Raw genomic sequence first — 27,234 nt, forward strand, 5'->3', positions numbered from 1 at the left:
CTGACGTGCTTGCTACATTAGATGATGCTTCAGCTCAATCAACATTGCAGAAGTGGGCAGCTGAATTTAGGAGGAAAAGGGAGAGTCTTGAAGATGACGTAAAGTTTGGACATTCTGCCTCTACCGAGGAAAACATTAATCGTGCTCACCACATGGTGATGGATGACAGGCGATTGACTAACAGCCAATGCTATTAGCATATCCTGTGAGTGAGTTGAGAATATTCTGCACAATGAACTTGGCATTACGAAGGTTTCTGCTCTGAAAGTGCCATGTCTAATGAAACCTGATCAAAAGCGCACCCGATGATCACATCACGGGAAAGTCTGGCATTGTTTGAGGCATATCCAGCTGGTTTCCTTGAACGTTTCCTAACCCAGGATAAGTGTTGAGTTCACCACTTTGAGCCAGACACAAAGAGACAACCCATGCAGTGGAAACACCCCTCCTCACTTTCTCCCAAAAATGTCAAAATCGTTTCATCTGCAGGAAAGATGACAGCCAAAGCATATAAAAAATCTGAAAATTCAGAAAAATTGTATTACATGTGTATAAGAAGGAATGACCAATTTTTCATTTTGTCTTGCCCGCTTATGTTATGGTGTTTTGCGAAATTTTTTTCTAGTAAACATTATCTTTTCTTTGTGGCTGAGTCGTTGATGACCTCTGTCTAGTATATCGGATGTCCACTTAGTGGTCATCCCTTCTTATACATATGCAATACAATTTTTCTGAATTTTCAGATTTTTTATATGCTAGGCCACTTGGTTTTAAATTGAATTAATATTCAATTTATCACCCTCTATATATAAATAATAATTTAAATAATTATGTTCTCCAGCCGGCAACATAAACTGCAGAGAATAATTCACTGCAGAATTGTTTCCGGAATTTGGTGCGCCAGAGCTGAGACATTTTGAAAAATAACCCCAATGTAATCGGTAGAACTGTACGCAAGTCTTATTTCATGAAGACAATTCGTGTATAGTTCTGCAAATTATATTGATTCTAGAACGATTGTGCTGATGAAAACACGGATGTTGTTACGTAAGTAAAATGTTAATGTCAAAACCGGTACACAATTAATTCTTTATTCTGTATATTTCTCATTTTGTCTTGCCCGCTTATGTTCTGGTGTTTTGCGAAATTTTTTTCTGGAGAACATTATTTTTTCTTTGTGGTTGGGTCGTTGATGACCTCTTTCTAGCATATCGGATGTCCACTTAGTGGTCATCCCTTCTTATACATACATATATATATATATATATATATATATATATATATATATATATTAAAATAACGTCGACCACTAACGTGGACAATTAATGCGCTAGAAATAGATCACATCTTGTGTCTATTAAGACCTAAAAAGTTCTCAACATGAAATATAGCAGCATACCAAAAACGGGCAACTATGTATACGATTCTGATAATTGCTGCTACATTACAAATCAGGCTGATGAGGAATAGACAAATGGTAAGAATTTATTAAATCCGAAACCTGGTTCCTGTTTAATAATGATTTTTTTAGGTGATTTTAAATGTCTTGCCCGCTCACGTTTTTGGTATGCTGCTATATTTCATGTTGAGAACTTTTTAGGTCTTAATAGACACAAGATGTGATCTATTTCTAGCGCATTAATTGTCCACGTTAGTGGTCGACGTTATTTTTTAAAATGTACCTTAATCCCCTGAGATTGCAGATAATATTTCTGAATCTCTTTGATTCTTTAAATGTGCTGGCCCCCTGATAATTAATCGATATTAATTAATATATTAATATATGACTAATTACCAGATCTTATAATATTATATATATATATATATATATATATATATATATATATATATATATATATATATATATATATATATATATATATAAAGAATGATAGTTGAGGTGTGTTCTGTTAAGAACGTATAAGAGGAGTACAAATAGAGATCGTTCACTCTTAGAATTCCCAAATAGCCGGTAGTATTTTAGTCTTAGGTATTCCTTGTGTTAGTTTCAAAGAAGAAGCCATGGATGTTGTAGCATGGAAATCTAGATTTACTTACGGAGACAGCAACTGAGTATCGCCTGAGGAGATACATATAGATCTTCTTATACAGGTAAATCGTTACATAATTTAATTTGAATTTAACTTTAAATCCTGTATATATGAGGATCTGTATGTATCGAAACATTTGTAGCGATTAAAAAGCTGCCTAACCGTACTTACTCTTCCCTTTGACTCGTTTACTTTTTACATAAAGAATAATATATATTCTTTTATGCTATATATATATATGTGTGTGTGTGTGTGTGTATCTACATATGTAATACGTACACAGATATACATATAGTATGCATATACATACATGTGTGTATGTGTAAATATAAAATAAATACATATATGAATGTATATGTTTATTTCGTCAGAAGTTACAGAGTGATAATGGACAAATTCGTGTTTGATAAGTGTCAATACACGAAACTCAGCTTTTGGCTTACTCTCTAACTTCTGCAGATGATATATATACATATTACATATATTTGCAAAAATATCTCATCACACAATCGAAGCAATGAAAGAGCCTCTACCTCGTCGCTCAACACGCTAAAAATAGCAGCCTAAGTATCCCCCTACCTAAATAACACGGCCATTGCTGAAGGCTGGAATGTCTTTGATGATAGGTTTGCAGTATCAGGGTTGATTTGAGGCTAAATAACATTATGGTCAATTTCTATATTAACACCCGCACGATTTTCTCTAAGAATTTTTTTTAATGATTTTTTTTTTTTTTTTTTTTTGCGTGGAATCAAGCACCCTGACCTAATAGGCTGCAAATCCCTTATTTTGGTTCGGAAAAAATGAGGGGCTCCCCGCCCTCAATTCCGGAATCATCTTTTCGTTGCATGAATTCCTGTGAACTCCTAATATTGCAAAATTAGGTTATTTAAGGTGAGCCTGGTAACTGATGGTTTTGAGGTCTTGTTTGTAACTTTTGATTAGCCATGGTACAACTAACAACATGGTAAAAATCCCTGCCATTAATTTGGTGTGGATGGGTAATATCAAATAATTCAATCACAACATATATCTAAATTAAATATGAAAAAAATTGAATTATCATCATCACTTACATGAAAATATTGAAATATTATCTTTCAGTATTTTATAAGGTAAAATACTAAATTATTAATGGACACATTATAATTTATCTTATAACAGCAATGCCTGGAAAAATCACGGATTACATGGAAAAATGCAAGCATGAAAAGTAATATTCTTAAGATTATAAACCTGGAAAAGTACAGGACAAGTTATTACACCTGTAAAAGTATAGGACAAGCTATTACTTCTAGTAATGTAAAGAATAAGAAACTTGTTACTTAAAATGAATAAAAGGTAAAGTCGACCTCGGAGGAATTTGAACTCAGAACGTAAAGACGAACGAAATGCCGATAAGCAGTTGGCCCGGCGTGCTAATGATTCTACCAGCTCACCACTTTAAAGTTTCTTTTATAATACTAAGTATAACGTTTGGGATAATCACAGATAAAACTGGAATATACAAAATAATATGTGTGGCTGTAATGTGATGCATCTGGTGCCAAGGTTGAGATGTTTAGGGGTGCATCAGTCCCAAAGTTGTCTTACAGTGCACTCATTGACTTATTTGGTGTATTGGTGTGTTTTAGTATGGCCTCGTTTATTATTGTTAGATTGTCGTTCACCTTATGCTGAATTTATCTGTCCTTTTGACAGTTTGTTTTTTGTCCTGTTATATAGCAACTGTCTTTGCTAGCAACTGTCTTTGCTAGACAAGCCTGGTAAGGCGTGTCAATTTAGACACTGACGATCTAAGCATGTAACAGATGTACTGGGTTAAAAATTTCCAGTAACATTTAGAGTGGCCTAACATAACATATAATGATATACATTTGCACCTGTATAGTTTCCGTGAAGTTCATAAACATATAATCCCGTTTAAATTTTTCTACATTCTAAGTTGAAACTCTACCTGAGGCAACTTTGCCTTCCATTCTCTCTTAAATCGACAATTTCCGTCTTTATCCCAGTGGAAGAGACTAAATTTATCCCATATATTTAGCATTTTTATCTAGTATCTACTTCAATCCTTCTAACACCCAAGATCGTCACTACAGATCTTCCAGTGTTGGTGCAGTCGATATGGATACTTTTCAATTTGTATTTCTGCTGGTCGATAGGAAAATATATTCATGAATTACAATTCTAAATATGAAGGACTTTGAAATACATCAAGAACTGAGTTCGGCTATTGGTCTCTATCATCAGCAGAAGATCACATATTTTGTACGATAGTATGAACGCATTGCTAACTCTAGCTTTACTATTAGCATCGCTGTACATAACTTTCATGACACTTACAAGTCATTCTTCTATCCCTAATTTCTTTCATGACCAACAGAATCAACGGAAAATCTAACCAAGATTTAATCCACTAATCTATCGAGTTCTCGGCATTTATTAATCTTGGAAATGTTTTCCTATGTATCTTCTGATCTTTCTTAACCCATAGAAAAGTTCACCTCGGTCTTTCGTAGCTTCTGTCTCCTAATGCATTCCCTTAACTTAAATATATAAGGAGGCAAAGAAGCAGAAAATATTATATTCTTGTCTCTGCTGATGGACCAACTAACTCACCATCGTCTTAATACTGACTGTTTTTTGTTTTTTTATTCATGCCCGAAATTTTCAGAGTATGGCCACCGGAATCAATTACATTATATTACTGGTACAAGGCGACAGGCTGGCAGAACGCAGGGCAAAATACTTAGAAGCATTCCGTCCGTCTTTACATTCTGAGTACAAATCTCGCTGTGGTCGACTTTGCCTTTCCTCCTTTCGGGGTCGATAAAATAAGTACCAGCCGACTTACTCCATTCCCCGAACTTGCTGACCTTGTGCCAAAATTTGAAACCATTATATTGCTGCTACTAATTTATAGATTCGGATGAGCTGAAGATCAAAATCTAATCTGGCAGTATTTAGAGAAACGTCCAGACGAAAACATAGAGTGTCTCATAGTTATACGACACAAATGATTAGTTCAAGGCTAAACACTGTTATTAACAGAGGTACGTGCGCTCATCATTTTGATACACCCTGTAAAACGTTGCATATTTTTCAACTCAGAGGTTTACTGAAGCAAATGAATAATAACTTCTCACATTCGATCAGATAACAGTTGAAAGGAAGGAGTATGGTCGATTGAAGTAAACTAGTTATGATCGGTTATGATTGAGTGCGGAGTTTCACAATGTAAAATCAACACTGGAAATATTTGAATCTAGAAGAGGGTCAATCGATTACATTGACTGGTACTTATTTTATCGACCCCGAAGGATGAAAGGTAAAGTCGACCACGGCAGAATTTGAACTCAGAACGTAAAGCCAGAAGAAATGCTGCTAAGTAATTTTCCCGACGCGCTAACAATTTTGCCAGCTCACTGCCTTATATTGATATTTAACGATATCATATTTTCATAGGATGAAAATAAGTAAATAAATAAAACGTCCCATATCCATTACGGGTCATCAAGAAAAAGAAACGCTTATGTTGTACTTTAATTTTTCGACGCCGCATGAGATGACAGGCAAAATTGATTTCGAACGGATTTGAACTAAGAATGTATGGTAAGCAGCTTGCTTACCAACCGCATGGTTCCGGGTTCAGTCCCACTGCGTGGCACCTAGGGCAAGTGTTTTCTACTATAGCCTCGGGCCGACCAAAGCCTTGTGAGTGGATTTGGTAGACGGAAACTGAAAGAAACCCGTCGTATATATGTGTGTGTGTGTGTGTGTGTGTGTGTGTGTGTGTGTGTGTGTGTGTGTGTGTGTATGTTTGTGTCTGTGTTTGTCCCCCCACCACCACCATCGCTTGACAACCGACGCTGGTGTGTTTACGTCCCCGTAACTTAGCGGTTCGGCAAAAAGAGACCGATAGAATATGTACTAGGCTTACAAAGAATAAGTCCTGGGGTCGATTTGCTCGACTAAAGGCGGTACTCCAGCATGGCCACAGTCAAATGACTGAAACAAGTAAAAGAGTAAAATGAGAGTAACCGTAGCAAAATACTTCTAGGCTAAGTGCCGTCGCTCTAACAATTCAGATAATCCACCAACCTAATTAGATACGCAATAATGAGATCCCGAAGATCATTAAATTGTCTAAACTTTTTCTCACAAAATGTTTCTGTACGCATTTACAAAGAAATTGTAAATCTCTCTCACACTGCTCCCCTTCTTCCCCCTCTCTCTTCTTCCCACCCCTTGATAAAAAATCTGTGCCAATACGATACACAATCGTTGATATAAAATCGTCTTCTTAATTACATGTTTCAAATTTCGGCACAAGGCCAGCAATTTCAGGCGACAGGGTATAAGTCGATTACATCGACCCCAGTGCTCAGCTAATACTTATTTCATCGAATCTGAAAGGATGAAATACACAGTCGTCCGAGGCGGAATTTACACTCAGAACGTAAAGGCGGATGAAATACCTATTTCTTTACTGCCCACAAGGGGCTACACAGAGGGGACAAACAAGAACAGACAAACGGATTAAGTCGATTACATCGACCCCAGTGCGTAACTGGTACTTAATTTATCGACCCCGAAAGGATGAAAGGCAAAGTCGACCTCGGCGGAATTTGAACTCAGAACGCAGTGGCAGACGAAATACCGCTAAACATTTCGCCCGGTGTGCTAACGTTTCTGCCAGCTAAGCATAACACTTCCATGAAAAGCAATGTGATATCTGGTATAAGTGACTTCTACGAGAGCCTCGGACGGATTTAATAGGTGGAAACTGAAAGAAGCATGTCTCGCGTGCGCGTTTGTGAATGCGAGTGCGCGTATATTTTTCTGTCATCCGCCTTTTTACTAACTGCGCTGGTTTGTCTGTAACCATAAATTAACGGTTTGGTATGTCACCGATAGAATACCAGATTTTACAAAAATTAAAAAGTACTGGAGTCGATTTGTTCGACTCAACCCTACAAAGGTGGTGCCCTAGCATGGCAGTAGGACAATAACTGAAACGAGTAAAAGACAAAAAGAAAAATTTGTTGACTTACAATATTTGGTATTGTTTTCTCCAATGTTTAAAATGCTGTAATTATTCTCATAACTTTCCCTTTTGTACATTTAATTCTGAACTGACTCATGCTTGTGGAAGTGATTATCAAAAAATGGGGAATAGTAGCAGCGAAACAACAATTGGAGACGTGTGATATACGGTTCCTTGTCTAAGGGAAGTAACTCTAATGATTCTAACAAAAATTAAAATTTACTTTAGAGTTACCTACCTTTACATTAGCGTATACGTTCGTGAAACGTAAACTTTTTTTTCTTTTCTTTTTTTGTGAATTCTTTGTTACAACATATTTAGCAACGGTGTAAATGCTACTAATTTTTTTTAGTAGAAACTATATCAGTAATTCTCAAACAGGGTACAGAAGATTTAATATATATAATGTAGGGTTGTAGAAAATCCATACTAGAAACGTGACTGTCGTGAAAGTAGAATTATTCATAATTTTGTTGTCCACACAAGTATCATTGTTCTCAAATTTTGGCACAATGCTAGCAAGTTCGGGTAGGGAAAAAATCGATTACATCAGTTATTTATTTTACCGACCCCAAAAGAATGAAAGGCAAAGTTAACATTGGTAGCATTTGAACTCAGAACGTAAAGACGAACGAAATGCTACAAAGCATTTCGCCCTGCGTGCTAACAATTCTGCCAGCTCACCGCCTTCCATATACGTATTATTAAATATTCTTTTCCACTCTAGGCACAAGGCCCTAAATTTTGGAGGAGGGGCCAGTCGATTAGATTGACTCCTCCAGTCCGCGATTGGTACTTAATTTGTCGACCCCGAAAGGATGAAAGACGAAGTTGACCTAAGCGAAAGTATGAAATTTTTTTTTTTAATGGATTCTTAAATGTTTTTTTTTTTAAGTTCAAAACACTGTTTCTTATTTCAATGAGACACTAATTTTAACTTTCCATGCGAAGTGTACCTTAATTTTTTCTTTAATCCCTGTAAGCCACAGTCAAAAATATTGAGTGAAGCTCGATTTAGAGCAGTGACTCCCAAACTTTTTCTCAAAGCTAAGAATCACAGTAAAATTAAATCATGCTTCCATACATGGATCAACAAAGGAGCCTTTAACTGATCAATGAACTTGTTAGATAAGAGCTATATCTCTCCTATTTACGTATCCACGGAATGGTAGTGATATTATGTTCAAGACGAAGGGTGTAACAAGTAGAATTTCACAACACAAGCACGTCAGGGCCATTAAACTTAAATACCACTGAAAAATGCTAAGGTAATGAAGCTATCTCAAAGTATAACATCCAGAGACTATATAGCTAAAGTATAAAGTATAAAATCCAAGTAAAGACTGTATATAACTAAAGTGACTACTGTTTGTGCAACTTTTCAACATTCGAATGTCAACTTCACATATTCCCATCATTCAAGAACTAAGCTGAACTGACATCTCCACATGATTCTAAATTGTTTAAGGATTAAAACATTCTATTGAGAAATATCAGCTTTGATTAAGTTGTCAGTGCTTATACAACTAAAGATGACATTGATTTATTATTAATTATAATATTAACGAGTGCATGACATAAAAGATGTTCCAATAAATTTATTAAAGATACATCAGAAACTCGTTTATAAATGTCATTATTACATGATTTGATTTGTAAAATGCCAAGCTGACAGAATCGTTAGTGCGCCAGACAAAAATGCTTAGCGGCATTTCGTCCATCTTTAGTTCTGAGTTAAAATTCCGGCACGATCGATTTTGCCTTCTGTCCTGACAAGGTCGATAAAATAAGTACCAGTTGAGTAGTGGAGTCAATGTTATCGACTAACTTCTCCCCCGAAAATTTCAAATCTCGTGCCTATGGTAGCAAGGATTCTGACATTATTTGTACCCCTTTATCTTAGCGACATAACGCAGATCCTTCTGGACATTTGCAACTCTGCTCCCTCCTTCATAACAACAGTAGTATTTAGAGCTAACTCCAGTGAAACACTGCCCTAAGTTCAGCATTTCGTTTACGACTGATCTTGAGTTTTATAATGATCAACATTATTCCAGAAATAAAAGTATCCATTATTTAAGTTATCAAGTGCAATTCAGACGACAGTACTTTGAAGTTGTATTCCTTAGCCAGGAAGGACTTCTAAGGCTAGAAGAAATGTGTGTGTGTGTGTGTGTGAATTATGCATCCCTTTCTCCCTCCACAGATAGACAATCTGACCCCCTCCCAACCATTCACTCAGCAGAACATCCATGTGAAAGATGGAGAGAGAGAGTGAGAGATAGATAGATAGATAGATAGAGAGAGAGAGAGAGAGAGAGAGAGAGAGAGAGAGAGAGAGAGAGAGAGAGAGAGAGAGAAAACTGGATCAGTAATTGGTAGATGCTCATTTCAATTGAGTAAAAAGAAGTCGTCTGCTCAAGGACCTAAGAAAATCTGCCAAGATAAGTGCACACTGAAAACACATTCTACAATTGGGAAGTCAAATTAAATTATAAATAAAGGAATAGACAGGTTTTCAAATTGATTATTTTTTTACCGATTTCATATATGCATGGAGGTTTATATTAATAAACGCATATACACATAATTCTGTTGTACATATGTATGTATATATATATATATATATATATATATATATATATATATATATATATATATATATATATATATATATATATATATATATATTTCTATTGGAAGATCTGTGTATTGGTAGATATGTGTACATTTGTATTGCTGGATCTGTGAAAATATAATCCACTTCCTCAGCTATTTAAGCCATTTTGGATTTTGAAGAAGGATTTCTCAAATAAGTAGAACAAGATAATAAATTATGTAAAATTAGGCAACTTTTTTTCAGTCTTTATTTGCTTAACATGCATTTTATAAAAAAAATAACATGGAAATGGAAAAATAAACACATCCACAAAAATTATACTGAACGACTTAATAATCTGTAGTCTTTTATTGTTTTTAATGAAAAAAAAATCAATGCAAGGATGCTAAAATTAATAGCAGTTCTTAAATTACAAATTATTGCACAAAAATGACTTGATCAAAAGAATTATAGCGTAAATTAAAAGAATTGACCTCTTCTTGGAATCATCATCATCATCAACATTTTTTAATATCCATCTTCTATGCTGGCATGGGTTGGACGATTTGACAAGATAAAACAGATCCAAGGATTGCATTGTGCTTCCAATGTCTGCTTTGGCATGGTTTCTATGGTTTAATGCCTTTTCCAATGTCGAACAGTTTACAGAGTATATACTTGGTGCTTTTTTTCATGGCACCAGCTATTGTGAAGTAACCATGTGACTCACAAGACTAAGATCCTCTTTGACTGAGGATGGGTGAGTGTTTACAGAAGAGCTGGAAACAAATTCAGAGGAAGAGAAAACCACCTCAAAAGGGTTTGTCAAACAACCCCAATATTTTTTTTTAGTCTGACACTTATTCTGTTGGTATCTTTTTTTAGCGTAATACATAAGTTACAAGGATGTAAACAAACCAACACTGTTTGTCAAGTGGTAGTGGCAAACACATATGTATTCAGCTATCACTATCTCTTTCATATATATATATATATATATATATATATATATATAACACTAGCTGACGTACCCAGTAATTCCAGGGAAAGCAGGGATTACCCCTTAGTTCCATTCTCATAATTGTTTTGCTAATCCAATAACAACAAAATAAAGTATGTAGCCCTTAAAACGGTTTTTGTATATTTACAGAGTATACTGAACTGTCTTACACAGAATCTTGTTTTTAGGAATTCACAATAAGTTATGAATACCCAAATCGTGAAGTGAGTTATGTAATAGCATGAAATTAGTTACTTGATAGTAAGAACTCAAATAAAGTAGCCATGAAAAGGGCTTTAATGCGTTCCCAGAGTATGTAGAACATAAGAGGGAAATACTAATAAGGCATGTATACTAAAATTGTGAAGCATGTTATGTGAAAACAGGCTAATCAGATATGAGATAATAACAATTCAAAGTGTCAAATGACTGAAACAAGTAAAAGATAAAAGATAAACAATAGTTTTATAGCAATTTTCAGTAACAGGTTTTGTGAAGATAAGAAGGAACAGGTGTAATATTTAGAAGTAGCATACGGCAGTATACATCCCAGAAAATAGGTGTCATTAATATATACTGTATGAACATAGTCACCAATGAATTACAAACATTCTTAGGCCACTGCCATAAAAATCAAAACAAAAACATTTTAGTAGCTAACATATTAGAACCATGAGCCAAAGGGGGTGACTCTATATGGTCATTTGGCTTGCTAGAAATAACAGCCAAATCTACTTCATATCTCACCCCACTATCTAAGAAAAGGACATACTGGGTAATGTCAGCATGGATTCTTTGCACTAAGAAAAACAGAGAGGATCAGACAGATGGAAAGCCATTGATCAAAGTTCTGATCCATCAAGCCTGACAAGGGCTATACAACAACAACAACAATTATTGCACCACCATCAATTTGTTTTAATAGGTAACAAAAATATACAAGATTAGGAACTGATGATGGGTCCACTGACTGTAAAATGTTGGTAAATGAAGATTTGGTAATCAAATGAGTGGAATTTTTTACTTAAAATGGAATCCTACATGTGTATATATGTATATAATGCATCGATTGCCATTTCTGTTTCCTAATACAGGAACATATTAACAAAGAGAATAAATTTAACAGCTGTTTAGAGATTAGGGATGGATTTCTGGCCCTGGATAAGAAATCTACTTCAGGGAAGAATGTGTAGTTGTAGACACTGTTAGAAAAGACTGCTTGAACTTAACACTTGAGAAAAGTTAGATTGAGAGTAGTTGTGGATTGTTGTTGAGAAGAGAGCTGTGAGGAGCTTAGCTGAGCGTTACTGGTGAATAGAGAACATGAGTGTAGTTGTATATTGTTGAGGTCAATGTAGTTGTATATTGTGGGTGAGTTGAGGAGTCCAGCTGTGTATTGTTGACAGGTAGAGGTAATGATTGTGTATTAAGATGAGATGAGTGTAGTTATGTAATGCTGGTGAGTAGAGGAGTCCAGCTGTGTATTGTTGATGGGTAGAGGTAATGAGTGTGTATTAAGATGAGATGAGTGTAGTTATGTAATGTTGGTGAGTAGAGAAGAGGAGTTTAGCTGCATACTGTCGGTGAGTAAAGAAGGTGATTTTAGCTGTATATTGTTGATGAGTAAAGATATGTTTAGCTGTGTATCATTCATATATAATTATAATTAGTTTTAAAACAGGATTAACAAAGTCTTATTAAATATCATATAAAATAATAGTCAAATGAGAGAAATAAAATGAATTAATTAAAAGCAATTTGGTTACAAGAATCTACCGAAGGTTGAAACAGGGAGTCCAGAAGTGGATATTCAGTATTCATTTGTAATTCCCAACTCATTTCAGGTGGTAAATATGTTTTATTTCCATGTAGAATTACATCACTGCTGCTGTTGATGGGAAATTCTGATGCCATTGCTGTAGCATTGAATGAAGATACAGCTTCATCTATTATCAGTCTATCTTCAAAGACATCACTATCATCATTCTCATTCTTCTTCTTCTTATTATTATTATTATCATTACCATTGTAATCTTTCTCATGAGACAGCTTCTCTTCTTTAGATTTGGTTCTTTTGTTGTTGTTTTTCAGTTTGCTTTTACATTTATGGCATTTTGAGTTTCTAATGAAAATGGAAAGAAAGATGGTTCTGATCAAAAGAAATGATACTAGTTCAAAGTGATTAGTCTAAAACAAAGAAATATAGTTCTGTAAAAAATGGTTTTAGCCTCAAAAAAATACATTTCTAGTATAAAGATATTTTCTTGTAGAAGGATACATGGTTATAAAACAAAGTGCTAGAAGAACAAAATGGTTCTAGCACAAAGAATTATGATTCTAAAACAAAAGCTATGGTTAATTCTAGGACAGGCATGGATAACCTTTTTCAAGAAGCAGGTTGCATGATGTGTGACTTATCATCAAGTAGACTGCACCACTAAAAACATTTTAGGTAATCTTTTTTTTAGACATGCCATTCATAAATTCCTGCAAGCTGTATGTAGCCTGCAAGTTGCCCGTAAGTGTTATCAAGGAAATATATGATCCTAGCACATATAATTATAGTTCTAAAACAGAAAAAATATGTGCAATGTTAGTACCAGTTCGAATATACCAGTGGCACGTTCGGACTCGTAAACAAGCCATTCACTGTATTTTGTCATGGAGAAAATTTCTCACTGTAGACAAATAGAGTAAATACACCAAAATCAGCTTGCAGCGCCACCTATCCAGACTGTGAGATGCAAGCATTTTGGAGTGGTTATCTCCTCTTCAGTCACAGAAACTGAATGGTAGTGATGCAAGCTGATAAGAGAGACAATCTCTCCTATGTTATTCCAGTCATCATATGTAAGCTGGTAACACAAATAGGCAGCCCACATCATTAAAAAAATATGGTTGTAGAGTAAAGAAATATAGTTTCTATTATTAAGAAATATGGTTACAGTAATAAAAAAAAATTGTTTATGTTCAAAGAAATATTGTTCTTGTCCAAAGAAATAAACTATTTGCAAGCGAACTTATTTCTGTCTTGCATATTTTTCTCCAAATATCTTTGAGGCCTTTAATTCCAATGCAACCTCAAGTTGGCTCTGACCAAACAGGCCTACATTAACTTAAGGAAAAAAGTATGGTCAAGGTTAAAATGACTTTAATTTTAGGTCTGTTCAATTAAAGTTGACCTGGGTTTGAACATTTTGAAACAGCAGTTTGATTTTCCTCAAATTGTACCCCATCATCTTCATTGAACAAATTTAGTTCTAGATATACAAAATAAGACAGTCCAGCTTTGGATAAAAAGACCTATAACCAAAGATATTAACAAGTGGAAACATCTTTTTTTTTTTATATAGTAGGCCTGTTTGGTCAGAGCCAACTCAGGGTTAAAAAGCAACATCTTAATATATCCAGGATATCAAATTTTTTTACATTGTTATTGGTCTGACTGGCTGAAAGCTGGAATGTAAGCCATCACTCAAGTTCAATGTAGAAACGGAATATTAACTTACTTTACATTCTCTTTGCATCTTGGAATACGTTTCTTCGACATTATTTTCTTCTTAGTGGGAATGTCATCAAATATGTCCAAAACCTAAGATATAAACATACAAGCATCCGTATTAATCAGTCACTGGTAAAGAGAGATTGCTTTGCTTGTTTCTTCGTTTGTGTGTGTGTGTGTGTGTGTGTGTGTGTGCGCACATGCATCCGCATGCACTCACATGTGCATGCATGCCTCTCTGTTTCTGAAGATATTCACCCACTGAAATATTACTATACCGACGTTATTCTTGTATCAAAATGATTTTATTTTATATGTCAACGATTTACTAAGGGTAGTCTTCGGCAGATTGATACTAAATGGGTCAAGGGGTTACTGCAAGGGTGAGTACATTAGCTAAGCAATTACATTATGATTAGACGGTGAATTATCTCATGAAGGTCAGTTTTGCCTTTGGTCCTTATGGGGTTGATAAAATGAAGTACCAGTCAAGTAATAGGGTCAATGTCATCAGCTAGTCCCCACCCAACAAATTTCAGACCTCGTGTTTATAGCAGAAAGAATTTCAGTGGAGCACTAACAGCACTGTCCGAGTGTGTTCATTGCCAGAGCAGCTGTCTGGCTTCCATGCCAGTGGCATGTAAATAGCACCATTTGAGCGTAATCATTACCAGCGTCGCCTTCTAGCACTTGTGCTGGTGACACGTTAGAAAATCATTCGAGCGAGGTCGTTGCCAGTGCTGCTGGACTGGCTCCTGTGCAGGTGGCACGTAAAAAACACCATTTTGAGCGTGGCTGTTGCCACTGGCCCTCGTGCCGGTGGCATATAAAAGCACCCACTACACTCTCGGAGTGGTTGGTGTTAGGAAGGGCATCCAGCTGTAGAAACTCTGCCAGATCAGATTGGAGCCTGGTGCAGCCTTCTGGCTTACCAGTCCTCAGTCAAATCGTCCAACCCATGCTAGTATGGAAAGCGAACGTTAAACAATGATGATGATGATATATATATATATATACACACACACAAATGGAAATCAAAAATTATCCGCACTTTCACCATAACATATCTCTGTTATAGTCACACTGCCTTCTGTGCATACATGCCTATAGTTGGTACTATTGTGGTCATGTGATCAAAGTTGGTTTATGAGTGGATCAAGAAGTTTGAAAGTGGTTGGACAAGCGAGACACACAAAGAGGGAGCAAGACGTCCATCGACCTCCGCCACTAACAAGACTTTTCAGCAAGCTTGAGAAATGGTAATGGTGAACCGGAAAGTTATCGTTGATGAGGTAGCTCATTCTCTGCAGATTTACGATGATTCTGCCTATCAAATCATCCATGAGGAGATTGGCTTCCATAAAGTCTGTGCAAAATGGGTGCCAAGAGGGCTTACTGCAGAGCACAAGTGCAAATATCTTGAGGTTTACCAATGTTTACTCAGTCGTTACAATGAGGGCGAAGAATTTTTTAGCAGAATAGTCACAGGAGATGAAACATGGGTCCATCATTATGAGGCAGAATCCAAAAGACAGAGCATGGAGTGGAAACAGCCTGGCTCAGCAGTGATGAAGAAATTCAATACTCAGTCTTCCACAGGAAAGGTGATGCTAACTGTTTTTTTGGTGGGGACTAAAAAGAGCCTATACGGGAAGACTACTTGGAAAAGGGGTGTACGATTATCAGTACAAGATACAGTGCTTTGCTGGCAAATACACTGATGCCAGAAATTTGTACCAAACATCGAAACCTATTGTTGAAGAAAGTTTTGCTGCTGCATGACAATGCACACCCACACATGGCCACACAGACTATTGAAACCATTAACCAATTGGGTTTTGGGGTGCTGGAAAACCCTCCCTACAGCCCAGATCTTACCCCTTCTGACCATCATATCTTTGGACCACTCAAAGATGGTTTATGAGGTCATCAATTTCCTACAGATGAAGATGTGAAGGAAGCAGTGGTTGCACAACCAATCGAAAACTTTCTAGGAAGGAATATGCAAGCTTGTGGACCGCTGGACCAAGTGCATGGGGAAGGAAGGAGACTAAATAGAAAAATGGCGTACTTCTTTATCCCCTGCTTTTGTGTAAACACATTGAAAAATCAAGAGTGTGTATAATTTTTGACTCTCCCTCAAATATATATATATATATATATATATATAAAATTAAATTATATATATAATTATATATATACACATATATATAATTAAATATATATATACATATACACACGCACATAGACATTCAGATTTAGTCAAACCATTCAGTGATGGAGTAGTCACTACTAATGAGCTTGTAATCTTTCAGGCAAAACTATATTAGTCTAGTGATCTTAGTATCACTTATGGGGCAGTTATCTCCCCGCTCAGTATATAAATATGTGCTTTCTTGCAGCAGAGGGTTTTAACTCTTATTTCTAGCAATATAGGTGCTGCCTAGCACCCTCAGTCAAAATTAGTGGCAATTGAATTTTCACTTTATGGTTTTTATATTGCATATAGCTACCTTCATTATTTCATACACACACACGGATTTCTGTGCATATGTGTGCTAATACACTTGGATTGTGTCAAGTTTGTCATATATTACGTTGATTATCATCAATGTGATACTTTAACTATTAATGTGCAACTTCAAATCCTCAACTTTACCTTGTTATCCTTTTGGGGTTGATAAATTAAAGTACCACTCAAGTTCTAGGGTTGATGTAATTGACAAAACCACTCCCACTGAAATTGCTGGCCTTGTGTCAAAATTTGAAACAATTATAAGGTGAATTTTTAGACTCTTTCGCGTGTCAAAAACTATATCATAGTGTATGCATCCCAGATCTTTAAATCCCACAGAGGCCAGTTTTGCCTTCCATCCTTTCAGTGTCAATAAACAAAGCGTCAGTCAAGTAGTGAGATTAATTTCTACCACACCCTCTCTCTCTCTCTGTGAATCAGCCTTATGAAGGAAATAGAAAGAATCACATCTGCTCAATCATTTCTCATAATTCTGTGGATACAACAAAAAAAGTTCACATTATGCATCTAAATATTTATATTTCTGTTCAGTGTCTTACTGCAATATCTGTCTGCTCTCCAATAGTGCTAGTAACATAACAGTTTTTCTATGAAAGGAAGCTACTATTCTCCATCCACCCAACCTCCACATAACTTTTCTTTATTCCTGGATTAAGGGAGCTGCTTGTGCAACAGAACCAATTCCTAGAAAGAGGGGAAAGCAAACAGATACAGATAAGAACTGATCTCAGCACTTGACTGGCATTTTATTTATCAACCCTAGAAAAAATAAAAAGGTAAACTTGACTCTAATAGGATTTGAACTCAGAGCTGACAGATCCAGAACAAATACTGCAAGGAATTTTACCTAATGCTCTAATAACTCTGCCAATTTGTCATGTTATATCTAAATATACAAGAAATACATAATTACTTTTTTCTTCCGTTTCTCTGCTGGTCTCAAGCGTGTTGGCATCACTTCTAAAACAACATCCACATCATTTTTCTTATTCGAATACATCCAATCTGGATGCTTCTTGCGTAAATCTTTCATCTCTGCTTCAAATTTCCGCCTATGCAAAATACAGAATATTTTGTTTGTTTTCATGTTTAATTCTTTCAGACAATAACCACATTCATGATGATGCTGACGATAAAGATATAATCATGCTGTTGATGGCAATTATGATATGATAATGATAATGACACTGATATAATGATGATGATGATGATGATAGCACAAGTTAACTTGCCCCGGTTTATCTTTGGATCATGTCAATAGGATCCTGGAGAAGGTCTTTGAGGTGTTATGCAAGCCTTATTGGACCTGAAATTTTGCATGGGCAACAGTCAGTAATGGTACTCCTCAGTCACAAGCATCATATATGTATACATATATATGAGAGGGTGCAGAAAAGTTCCTGGCTCTGGGTAAAAGAAAATACAGGAGGATCAGCAAATTATGATTTTATTCAACATATTCCCCTCTCAGATGCACACACTTATTGTAGTGGGCCTTCAGTTTTTCTAAGCCCTGTAAAAGAACACGGAACACTGCACATCCAACCAGGCCTTTTGCTATACCCTTAAAGCCAGGAACTTGTTGGTACCCCTTCATATGTGTGTGTGTAATACATATTTGTATACACATATACATTTAAATATATATAAATATATGATAATATTAAACAAGAATGAGTGCTCAATACCGCATTAATGGATAAAAATTTTATTCATGGGTCTTTTAATCCAAGATGGAGATGAACACCTATGTTCCATGAGGTAGGCTAGATGATTAAGAGACCACTCTTAACATGAAACCAATGGTAGCCTTTACACACATCTATGCACATATGAAGGGGGTGCTGAAAAGTTCCTGGCTTTAAGGGTATCATGAAAGGCTTGGCTGGAGGACCAAACTTCCAAGTTCTTTTACAGGGCTTAGAAACACTGAAGGACTGCTGCAATAAGCGTGTGAATCTGAGAGGGAAAAAGTTGAATAAAATCCTAATTAACTGATCTTCTTGTATATATAATTGTAAGAATATAATTATAATTAAGGGCACTGAAATCTCAGCACTTATACACTAGAAGTAGATGTCAAATACCTGCAATCCACTCAAAATTTATTCTCTATCTATAACCCAAGGCTGAATGTGCAGAAATGAGCAGGAAGATTTACAAATTTCGGATAATCCTATATCTCAAGATTTCATGCTCTGAAATGAAGATTACTTTGTACTCATCAGTAGAGATAAACTGACAATATATAAGCAAAAGGCACTGACATTCCAGTGTCCTTAATTATAATTATATTTTTATAATTATATACTTAAAAATTCATTTTACCAATATGGTTGTTTTTTATATGCTAGCCACCAACACATAATAATCATGGTAATGATTATATCCTTAATGTATAAGTATATATATATATATATACATACATATACACATACATACATACATACATACATGCATGCATGCATGCATGCATGCATGCATGCATACATGCATACATACATGCATGCATACATCCATACATGCATGCATGCATACATGCATACATGCATGCATGCATGCATGCATGCATGCATGCATGCATGCATGCATGCATGCATGCATGCATGCATGCATGCATGCATGCATGCATGCATGCATGCATACATACATACATACATACATACATACATACATACATACATACATACATACATACATACATACATACATACATACATACATACATACATACATACATACATACATACATACATACATACATACATACATATATATATATATTCGCCTCTCCAGTTCGTGCTTCACAGCGTTCAATATACACACACTTCTCAACGTCTGGCTGTACAGCCTTTTTGTTTGTTTATTTCACCGTTTCATTTTCCTGTCTTGTTTTCTGTCCGCCACTATCCTCCACGAAAAAATTTTATTTGTGTTTGTGGGAAGAGCCATTTTAACGATGCATCCTGCCCTAACTCTTCGAAACGCCAGTGTTTTAATGGTGGCAGCTGATGAAGGATATGTTCTCTATGTGGCCTGCTTGTTTTTTGTACCTTGTTTATCATTTTGTCCATGTATTTTTGCAACGTCATGTACCCAGATATGTATCTATAAGATAAAAGATATATATATATATATATATATATAGATAGATATATCTTTTATCTTTTACTTCTTTCAATCATTAGACTGCAGCCCAGTTATTTTTTTGAAGCCTAGTACTTACTTTAGCAGTTTCTTTTACTGCCAGTACACTCGTCTGAACGCCTAGCTGTTAACAAACTGAGAACAGTGAAAATGTTTTCAAAAATAGAAGTATTAAATAGTGCAATACAGTAGTATTGCTTCCCAGTAAAACAAAGCACCATCAGGTTAAAGTATAAATATAGAATAGCGGTACAACAATGCACCAATATTTAATAGAAATAGCAGTCGATAATATACGATGCTATAGTAAAGCTTCACTGTGTATATATACTGGCAAAGATGTTTGTGAGCGGAGAACATAAAAAATTTCATCTTACCTGTAGAAAGTACATTAAATAAATGTACAACCCAGATGTGGATAACCTAGGACCTAGGTTTTGAACTTTCCAAATTACATTTGTTAACGTAAATTTGATTAGTTCTCTTCAGCTAGATTCACCTACACAAAATTTCAAATGTCGCTGCATCAATGCCAGTATACTCGTCTGAATGCCTGGCTGTTAACAGACCGAAAACAGTGAAAAAGTTTTCAAAGAGAAAAATTATTAAATAGTGTAATACAGTAGTATTTATACTTTAACCTGATGGTGCTTTGTTTTACTGGGAAGCAATACTACTGTATATATAAATATATATATGTAGTTATATATATATATATATATATATATATATATATATATATATATATATATATATATAACAATTTAGCTAGGTTTTAAATAATCACCTAAGCGACATTAAATATCCGAATAATTTACTGGCTTTTTTAACCTATATCACTAACAATGTTATGAACTATCGCTCTAAACAAATAGGTAAATAAATAAAATAATCATACAGTTTATCAATATATATATATATATATATATATATATATATGTGTGTGTGTGTGTGTGTGTACACACACACACACACGCATGTGCATATGTTTCTGTATATTTTATGCAGTTTGATATACAAATACAGACACATTGTATCACAAAAGGCATGCTAGTGAAACTTGTAACTGTCACCTTTCATGATTTCACAGAGAGAGAGAGAGAGAGTGTGTGTGTGTGTGTGTGTGTTTCTATTCATTTCTTACTTAGTTCTATATATTAGGTAATGCACATTTATTGTATAACATAATGCCATATGTTAAATACTTGCAACATATACAAATATATATATATATATATATATATATATATATATATATATATATATATATATATATATATTGGAATAGTGGATCTTGAATACATAAATACATTATGCATATATATAGAGGAGGAGAGGGAGAGACAGTGATAGAGAAGGAAAAGTAATGTTTTATTTAATATATTGATTAACATTTTTCAAAGTTTTGTTGCATAAAATAATTTCAAAAAATTCTATGTAATTTTATTTGTAGAAGCCTGATTGAATAACACCTAGAAGACATTTATTGAATTCCTCGTTGGGAAAGAATAAAGCCTCTATCAGTTTTTCTCACAGTGTTGTTCAAGAAAAGACAGAATATCTATACAATATAGAATGACAAGGTCTGCTTCAACTAGATTTTTCATATCTTTCTTTTGGCAGTCCCGTTTGATACGTTAGTGTTATCAAAATAACACAGTATCAAATGGAATCAGAGAGAAAAACAAACATTTACATAAATTAATTATTACTATCACCTAGTCTCAGATGCAAACTGTAAAACCAAAATTTAGTTGCTAACCAATAGTCTTGAATTTTTTATCTTTTGTGAAGATAATTCATTATAGATTTTTATTCCTAGAATTTTGACATGTCTTGAATTTTGTCAACTGAAAGACAGGGATCATTTTATCTTTGTTGACATAAATTCATGTATTTTGCTATTTCTTGAATCATAAGTATCATTACATTCAGTAACAATTCAAGATATTTATCTACAAGAACTTTGAAAATGATTACCCATAATTCAATGTCTTATTCAAATTCAGTTTTCTAATTACTTTCTTCCATTTCAACATACTTTATTCAGATTTTTCAACTGTCATCTGATTCCAAACATGTTTATGATAATTTTGCTAAGTCAACAACATTATTATATTATATTCCTTCATCAAAAATTTTTGAGAATTCCCTGTAATCTACTGTGTGGTTGGTTAAGAAGCTTGCTTTTCAACCACATGGTTTCAGGTTCAGTCCCATTATGCAGCACTTCCAGGTCAACCAATGCCTTCTGAATGAATTTGGTAGATGGAAACTGTGTAGCAGCCCATCCTCTGTGTGTGTGTGTGTGCATGCACGCATTTGTATGTGTATGCACGCAAGTGGACATGCATGTTTGTTTATCACACACATAACCCCATTTAACAAGTGTTCATCAGTTTACATCACCATAACTTGGCAGTTCAACAAAAGGTATTCAATAGAATAAGTACCAGACTTAAAAACTTAAACTCAAGTTCTAGAGTCAATTTGTTTGACTAAAATCATTCCAGGCAGTGCTCCAGCATGGCCAAAGTCCAATAACTGAAACAAGTAAAACATGAAAGAAGTTTCAAATGGGAAAAAGCCACTAATTTTTGCCCCCCACCCCTCCGGGCAGTGGGGAGGGCATTGTAAATACTTATAACGGTTTTGTACTGTAGAGGAGTCTCACATTTAATAGCATTCTATACTTTTGACTCAAGTACATTTCCTCTGAAAAGCAGTCAACAAACTGCAAAAAGGTTTGCTATGAATGTCTTCATCACACTTCTTTTTACCACACGTCAAAAGCAAAGGAATGTTTACATTTTTATAATTTCCTATCACACCTAAGGCTTTCTAATACTTAAATATATTTCAGTCATTCTTATTTACACTGTTGCACATAAGATATATATTGTTTAATTATGAACCAGCTAAAGTGCAAATATGCAAGTTCAGCTAATCATTACAGAAATAGATTAATTCCTAATTGCATCATAGAGCAGCTGAATATTTTATGCTTTCGATTGGTACTTTTCATCTGAGAAGTGATTAACAAAGTAAAAAACAGCCTGTTAGAAGCACCCAGCTTTTTTCTTCAGCACATCAAAAGCATAGAAGGATATAGAATTATATTCTTAAAAATTTCTATCACAGCTAAGGCTAAATTTATTTCAGTTCTGATTCATATTATATATGCCATTAAACATATTGTTCATTCATATATATGCATGTGTATATTAAATTTCTAATACCAATGGTTTCATGTACATGGGTTAGCCAGCAATTATCAACTAAAAATACAAAATTTGAAATTTCCTTATAATTACTGACAACTGAGCTTCTAGTTGATAATTGCTAGTCAACCTGTAAGCATGAAACCAGTGGTACTAGAAATTTGATGTCAATTTCATTAAAGATTTCATTATCCTCCTATCTGATGTTGAACACTTTTTTCAGCTCATTACTAACATCTCTCTCTCTCCTCTGCTTCCTCTCCCTCCCTCTCTTTTCCTTGCTTCCTCTCCCTCCCTCTCTTCTCCTCGCTTCCTCTCCCCTTCTCTCTCACTTCATTTATTATTATGTCCATTTTATCATGCTAGCATAAGTTAGATGAATATATTACTTTGTTATAAGTGACAGGAGCAGTTCAGATTAGCAATTTATATATCTTATTAACTTGAATATAATGTAAGGAAGCCACAACACTACATTATTCATCTTGAGAAAACATCTTGTATAGACACAACGTGCTAAATAGCATGGAAATAGTTGAACAGTGGCAATGGAACAGCTAATCTGGGATTCTGTGCATTTGCACATCACTGGTAACAATTATCCTCCATGACCACATGCTTGAACAAATTTCATCTCTACTGATTAACAAGTGATTAACTAGTGATTAACAAGTCACTGATGTTACAAATGGCTGGTGGGCAGAGTAAAACTTCATTATTAGCAACAGAAGCAATATTAGTTCAGAAAAGCTATCTGTATATCTTACTCAATAGGGATATACTGTTGAAAGCTACAAGACTGAATGAGTAAAGAAAGAAGCAGCTTTATGCAAGCAGATGAAAAGCTATATTACAAAAGAAGGGACCTGAACAGAACAGGGATTTTTGCTGTAGAAGAACAACATAGCTACTCACATTATAGAAGAGTGGGTGGGAATAACTCAGGTGGAACTGGAAACACAGATAAAATAGAGATGACAAAGGTGTCAGGATGGACTCCAAAGGTACAAGGAGGTGAAAAGAAGTATGTAGAGAACAGGAATATGAATGGATAGAGATTGCAAGAGTTTATAAGAAGAGTGAGGAATGGTTAGAGACAGGGCATGACTCAGGGAACAAATATAATAAATGAAAAGTAATGGTTGAAGGGTGGTCAATGATGAATAGGTTTTCCATATACAAGAAAATTTATTATAACTCTTTCAAAACTGTTTCTGTGTATTTTAATCAATTTTGAAGAGGATTAAAAACTTTGGAAGAATTTATAGAAATATCCAGCTGTAAAAAACAGGCTTTGCCAGTGTTGGTGCCACATGAAAAGCACCCAAACTGCCTGTGAAATGGGTGACTTTAGAAAGAGCATCCAGTTGTAAAAAATAATGCCTAAACAGACCTCATCAGTGCTAGTGCCACATGAGAAGCATTCAGTCCACTCTGGAAGAGCATCCGGCTGTAAAAACTATATCAAAACAGGCAGTGGAGCTTGGTACAGTCCTCTGGCTTGCTAGTTCCTGTCAAAATGTCCATCCCATGCAAGCATGGAAAGTAGACTTTAAGTGATGATGATGATAAACTTTTGTTATTAAACTGGAATGTGGCACAAACAAAATACAGTGGAAGGCAGTGTATTTCATAAATGCAAAGCTTTTAGCATAAGCAGAGGATACAAGAATACCCAGCACATATTCAGGACTCATCTTAATAACAACAGATATATGGAAATATTATCTGCTAAAATTATGATGGATGGTTAAACTTTAAAAAGGAATGCTCAAAAACAGAAGATTTCTTACCACAGAACTAGAGGTGGTTACAGGCAGGTTGGCATGTAAAGAGTTTAAACAATGAAATTATTTAACTTACTGGTAATGTTCCCTATTTTCTTTAGATAAAAGTTTCCACTGAGATCCCAAGACACATGAGATATTCCTGTTATCAAGGTGAGGATTCTTGGCAGCAACTTCAGCTCTCTTCTCCACAGAATATCTAATGAAACCATTTTGGGGTCGCTTAATATTGCTTGAACCTAAAACAGTAAAACATAACACACAAAAGAGAATAAAAGAATAGCAAAAAAAAAAAAATGTGCAAAATATTTTATGCCAAACAAGAAAAAAATTCATGAAATAATGCACATGTGAGTGTACACGTGTGCATGCATGCACACCTGCAATTTTCTCTAAGGAAGAATATATTTGAGAGAATACGATATATTATTTTACTTCCAGAGCAAAGATGAGACTTAAAATATTCATTAGTGTATTATGTAAGTACAATTCTGTATTTCCAATGCTCACATGGTTAATGAGAGATATATCAGAAACATACTGGGATTAATTATTAATTATAATTAACTCAATGTGGAAAGTTGGCAGAATCGTTAGCATGCTGGACAAAATGCTTAGTTGCATTTCATTTGTCTTACATTCTCAACTCAAATTCCACTGAGGTCAACTTAGCCTTTCATCCTTTTAGAATCAATGAAATAAGTACCAGTTGCGTACTGGAGTTGATGTAATTGACTAGCCCCTTCTCCCAAATTTTAGGCCTTGTGCCTATAGTAGAAAGTATTATAATTAACTCAATAAACTGCACTCCTTCCTTAGACAAAAATTAACCTGTTTGTGATTTGTCAGAAAGAGAAATGAATATTTTCACTTAATGAATTAACTAGCAAGATTTCCAGTACAAAATGATATTAAATGTGGTACACACCTATTTGAGATTGAAAATTACAACCGACTGACTGAACTCAAACCACAAGTAATACCCAACAGCCTTTTACATTGAAAATTTTACAAGTTATTGCTTTCATAATTTAATTCAGTGTGTGAGATGCTTCTGGAACCTTGCTAGTAGATAGATAGAATTGAATAAATAACTAGAGAAAGTAATAATTCCGCTCAATATCTTGGTTGTAATTTTAAGGAGACAAGCTGGCAGATTGTTAGCACACCATGTGAAATGCTTAATGGCATTTCGCCTGTCTTCACATTCTGCATGCAAATTCTGCTGAGGTTGACTTTGCCTTTCATCCTTTTGGGGGCCAATAAAATAAGGACCAGCTGAATACTGCGGTTGATATAATCAACTTACTTCCCCACACGCTGAAATTGCTGGCCTTGTACCAAAATTTTAAATCAATATCTTGGCTGCAGTTGGTTCTAGGAGAATAATTCCTAAATAGTGAGAACAAGACTTGGTACCTGGAAAAATTCTCGTACTGCAAAAATTAACACAAAATATGAGATGAGACAAAAGTCAAGCTTCCCCTAAAGAAAAGGCAAAAAAAAAATCATTTTATACATTCACTTTAATAAGTCCTCTGATAAAAATCCCTTGATTGCATGTGGACTAGTTCAATGACAGTAAACATGGGCTAGGTCATGCTGACAATGGGGGAAAGGCAACATGCCTATTTTCTGCTAGTTCACAAACTCTTCAATTAGAATGCTTGGTTCCAAACGCTTGCTTTTTTGTTTCAAGTTCCACCGTCGTAAGATTTTTTGTGCAGATATAAAATAATCCTAGATAGCTTTTGGCAAACTCATGTATTAAGTGACTATATGTCTTGGAGGATCATTATTTTGAGTATAAGAACCATTCTAGTACCAAGAATAAATCATGAATAAGTCTCTTTATATGGAGGTGAGATACCTGTGTTGAGAATAAGAACAGATCTTTAATTTGACAAATTCAAACCTAAACTAATATTTGGGTCTTAAGGCTTTTTTCATGTTATTACATTATTTCATATAATTTAGGTTTTTATCGCCTCTTTACAGCATTTATCGAAATATCACTTGTTCTAACAATTTTATCACTTACCTAAATTTACTGAATATCCTCTCCATGAAGATCCACCTGACTAACGCATCTCTCTTCTGTATTATCCAACAATAATTGTCCAGTATTTCGTCTGCTATTATGTTCTGAGTTCAAATTCCACTGAGGTCAACTTTGCTTTTCATCCTTTTGCGGGGCGATTAAATAAGTACCAGTCACGCACTAGGGTCGATGTAATCGACTTAATCCTTTTGTCTGTCCTTGTTTGTCTCCTCCCCTCTATGTTTAGCCCCCTGTGGGCAATAAAGTATTAAATAATTGTCTTACTTCCCAGATTATGTA

The 27,234-nt window shown here is 34.9% G+C and overlaps 1 protein-coding gene across 1 annotated transcript in view; it reads right to left on the reverse strand.

The window, feature by feature from the left end:
• Window positions 1–10,054: 10,054 nt before the first annotated feature.
• Window positions 10,055–27,234, reverse strand: part of LOC106873601 (uncharacterized) — a 30,128-nt gene continuing 12,948 nt past the window's right edge. The window contains exons 5-8 of the mRNA XM_089351222.1: window positions 24,970–25,132; window positions 17,652–17,790; window positions 14,210–14,292; window positions 10,055–12,822 (exon numbers count right to left, since the gene is read on the reverse strand). Coding sequence (XP_089207348.1) covers window positions 12,444–12,822; window positions 14,210–14,292; window positions 17,652–17,790; window positions 24,970–25,132 — 764 coding nt within the window. The 3' untranslated portion in view covers window positions 10,055–12,443. The remainder of the gene's footprint in view (window positions 12,823–14,209; window positions 14,293–17,651; window positions 17,791–24,969; window positions 25,133–27,234) is intronic.

This window comes from Octopus bimaculoides, chromosome 4, assembly GCF_046866305.1.
Source record: "Octopus bimaculoides isolate indiv1 chromosome 4, ASM4686630v1, whole genome shotgun sequence".
NCBI classification, from domain to species: domain Eukaryota; kingdom Metazoa; phylum Mollusca; class Cephalopoda; order Octopoda; family Octopodidae; genus Octopus; species Octopus bimaculoides.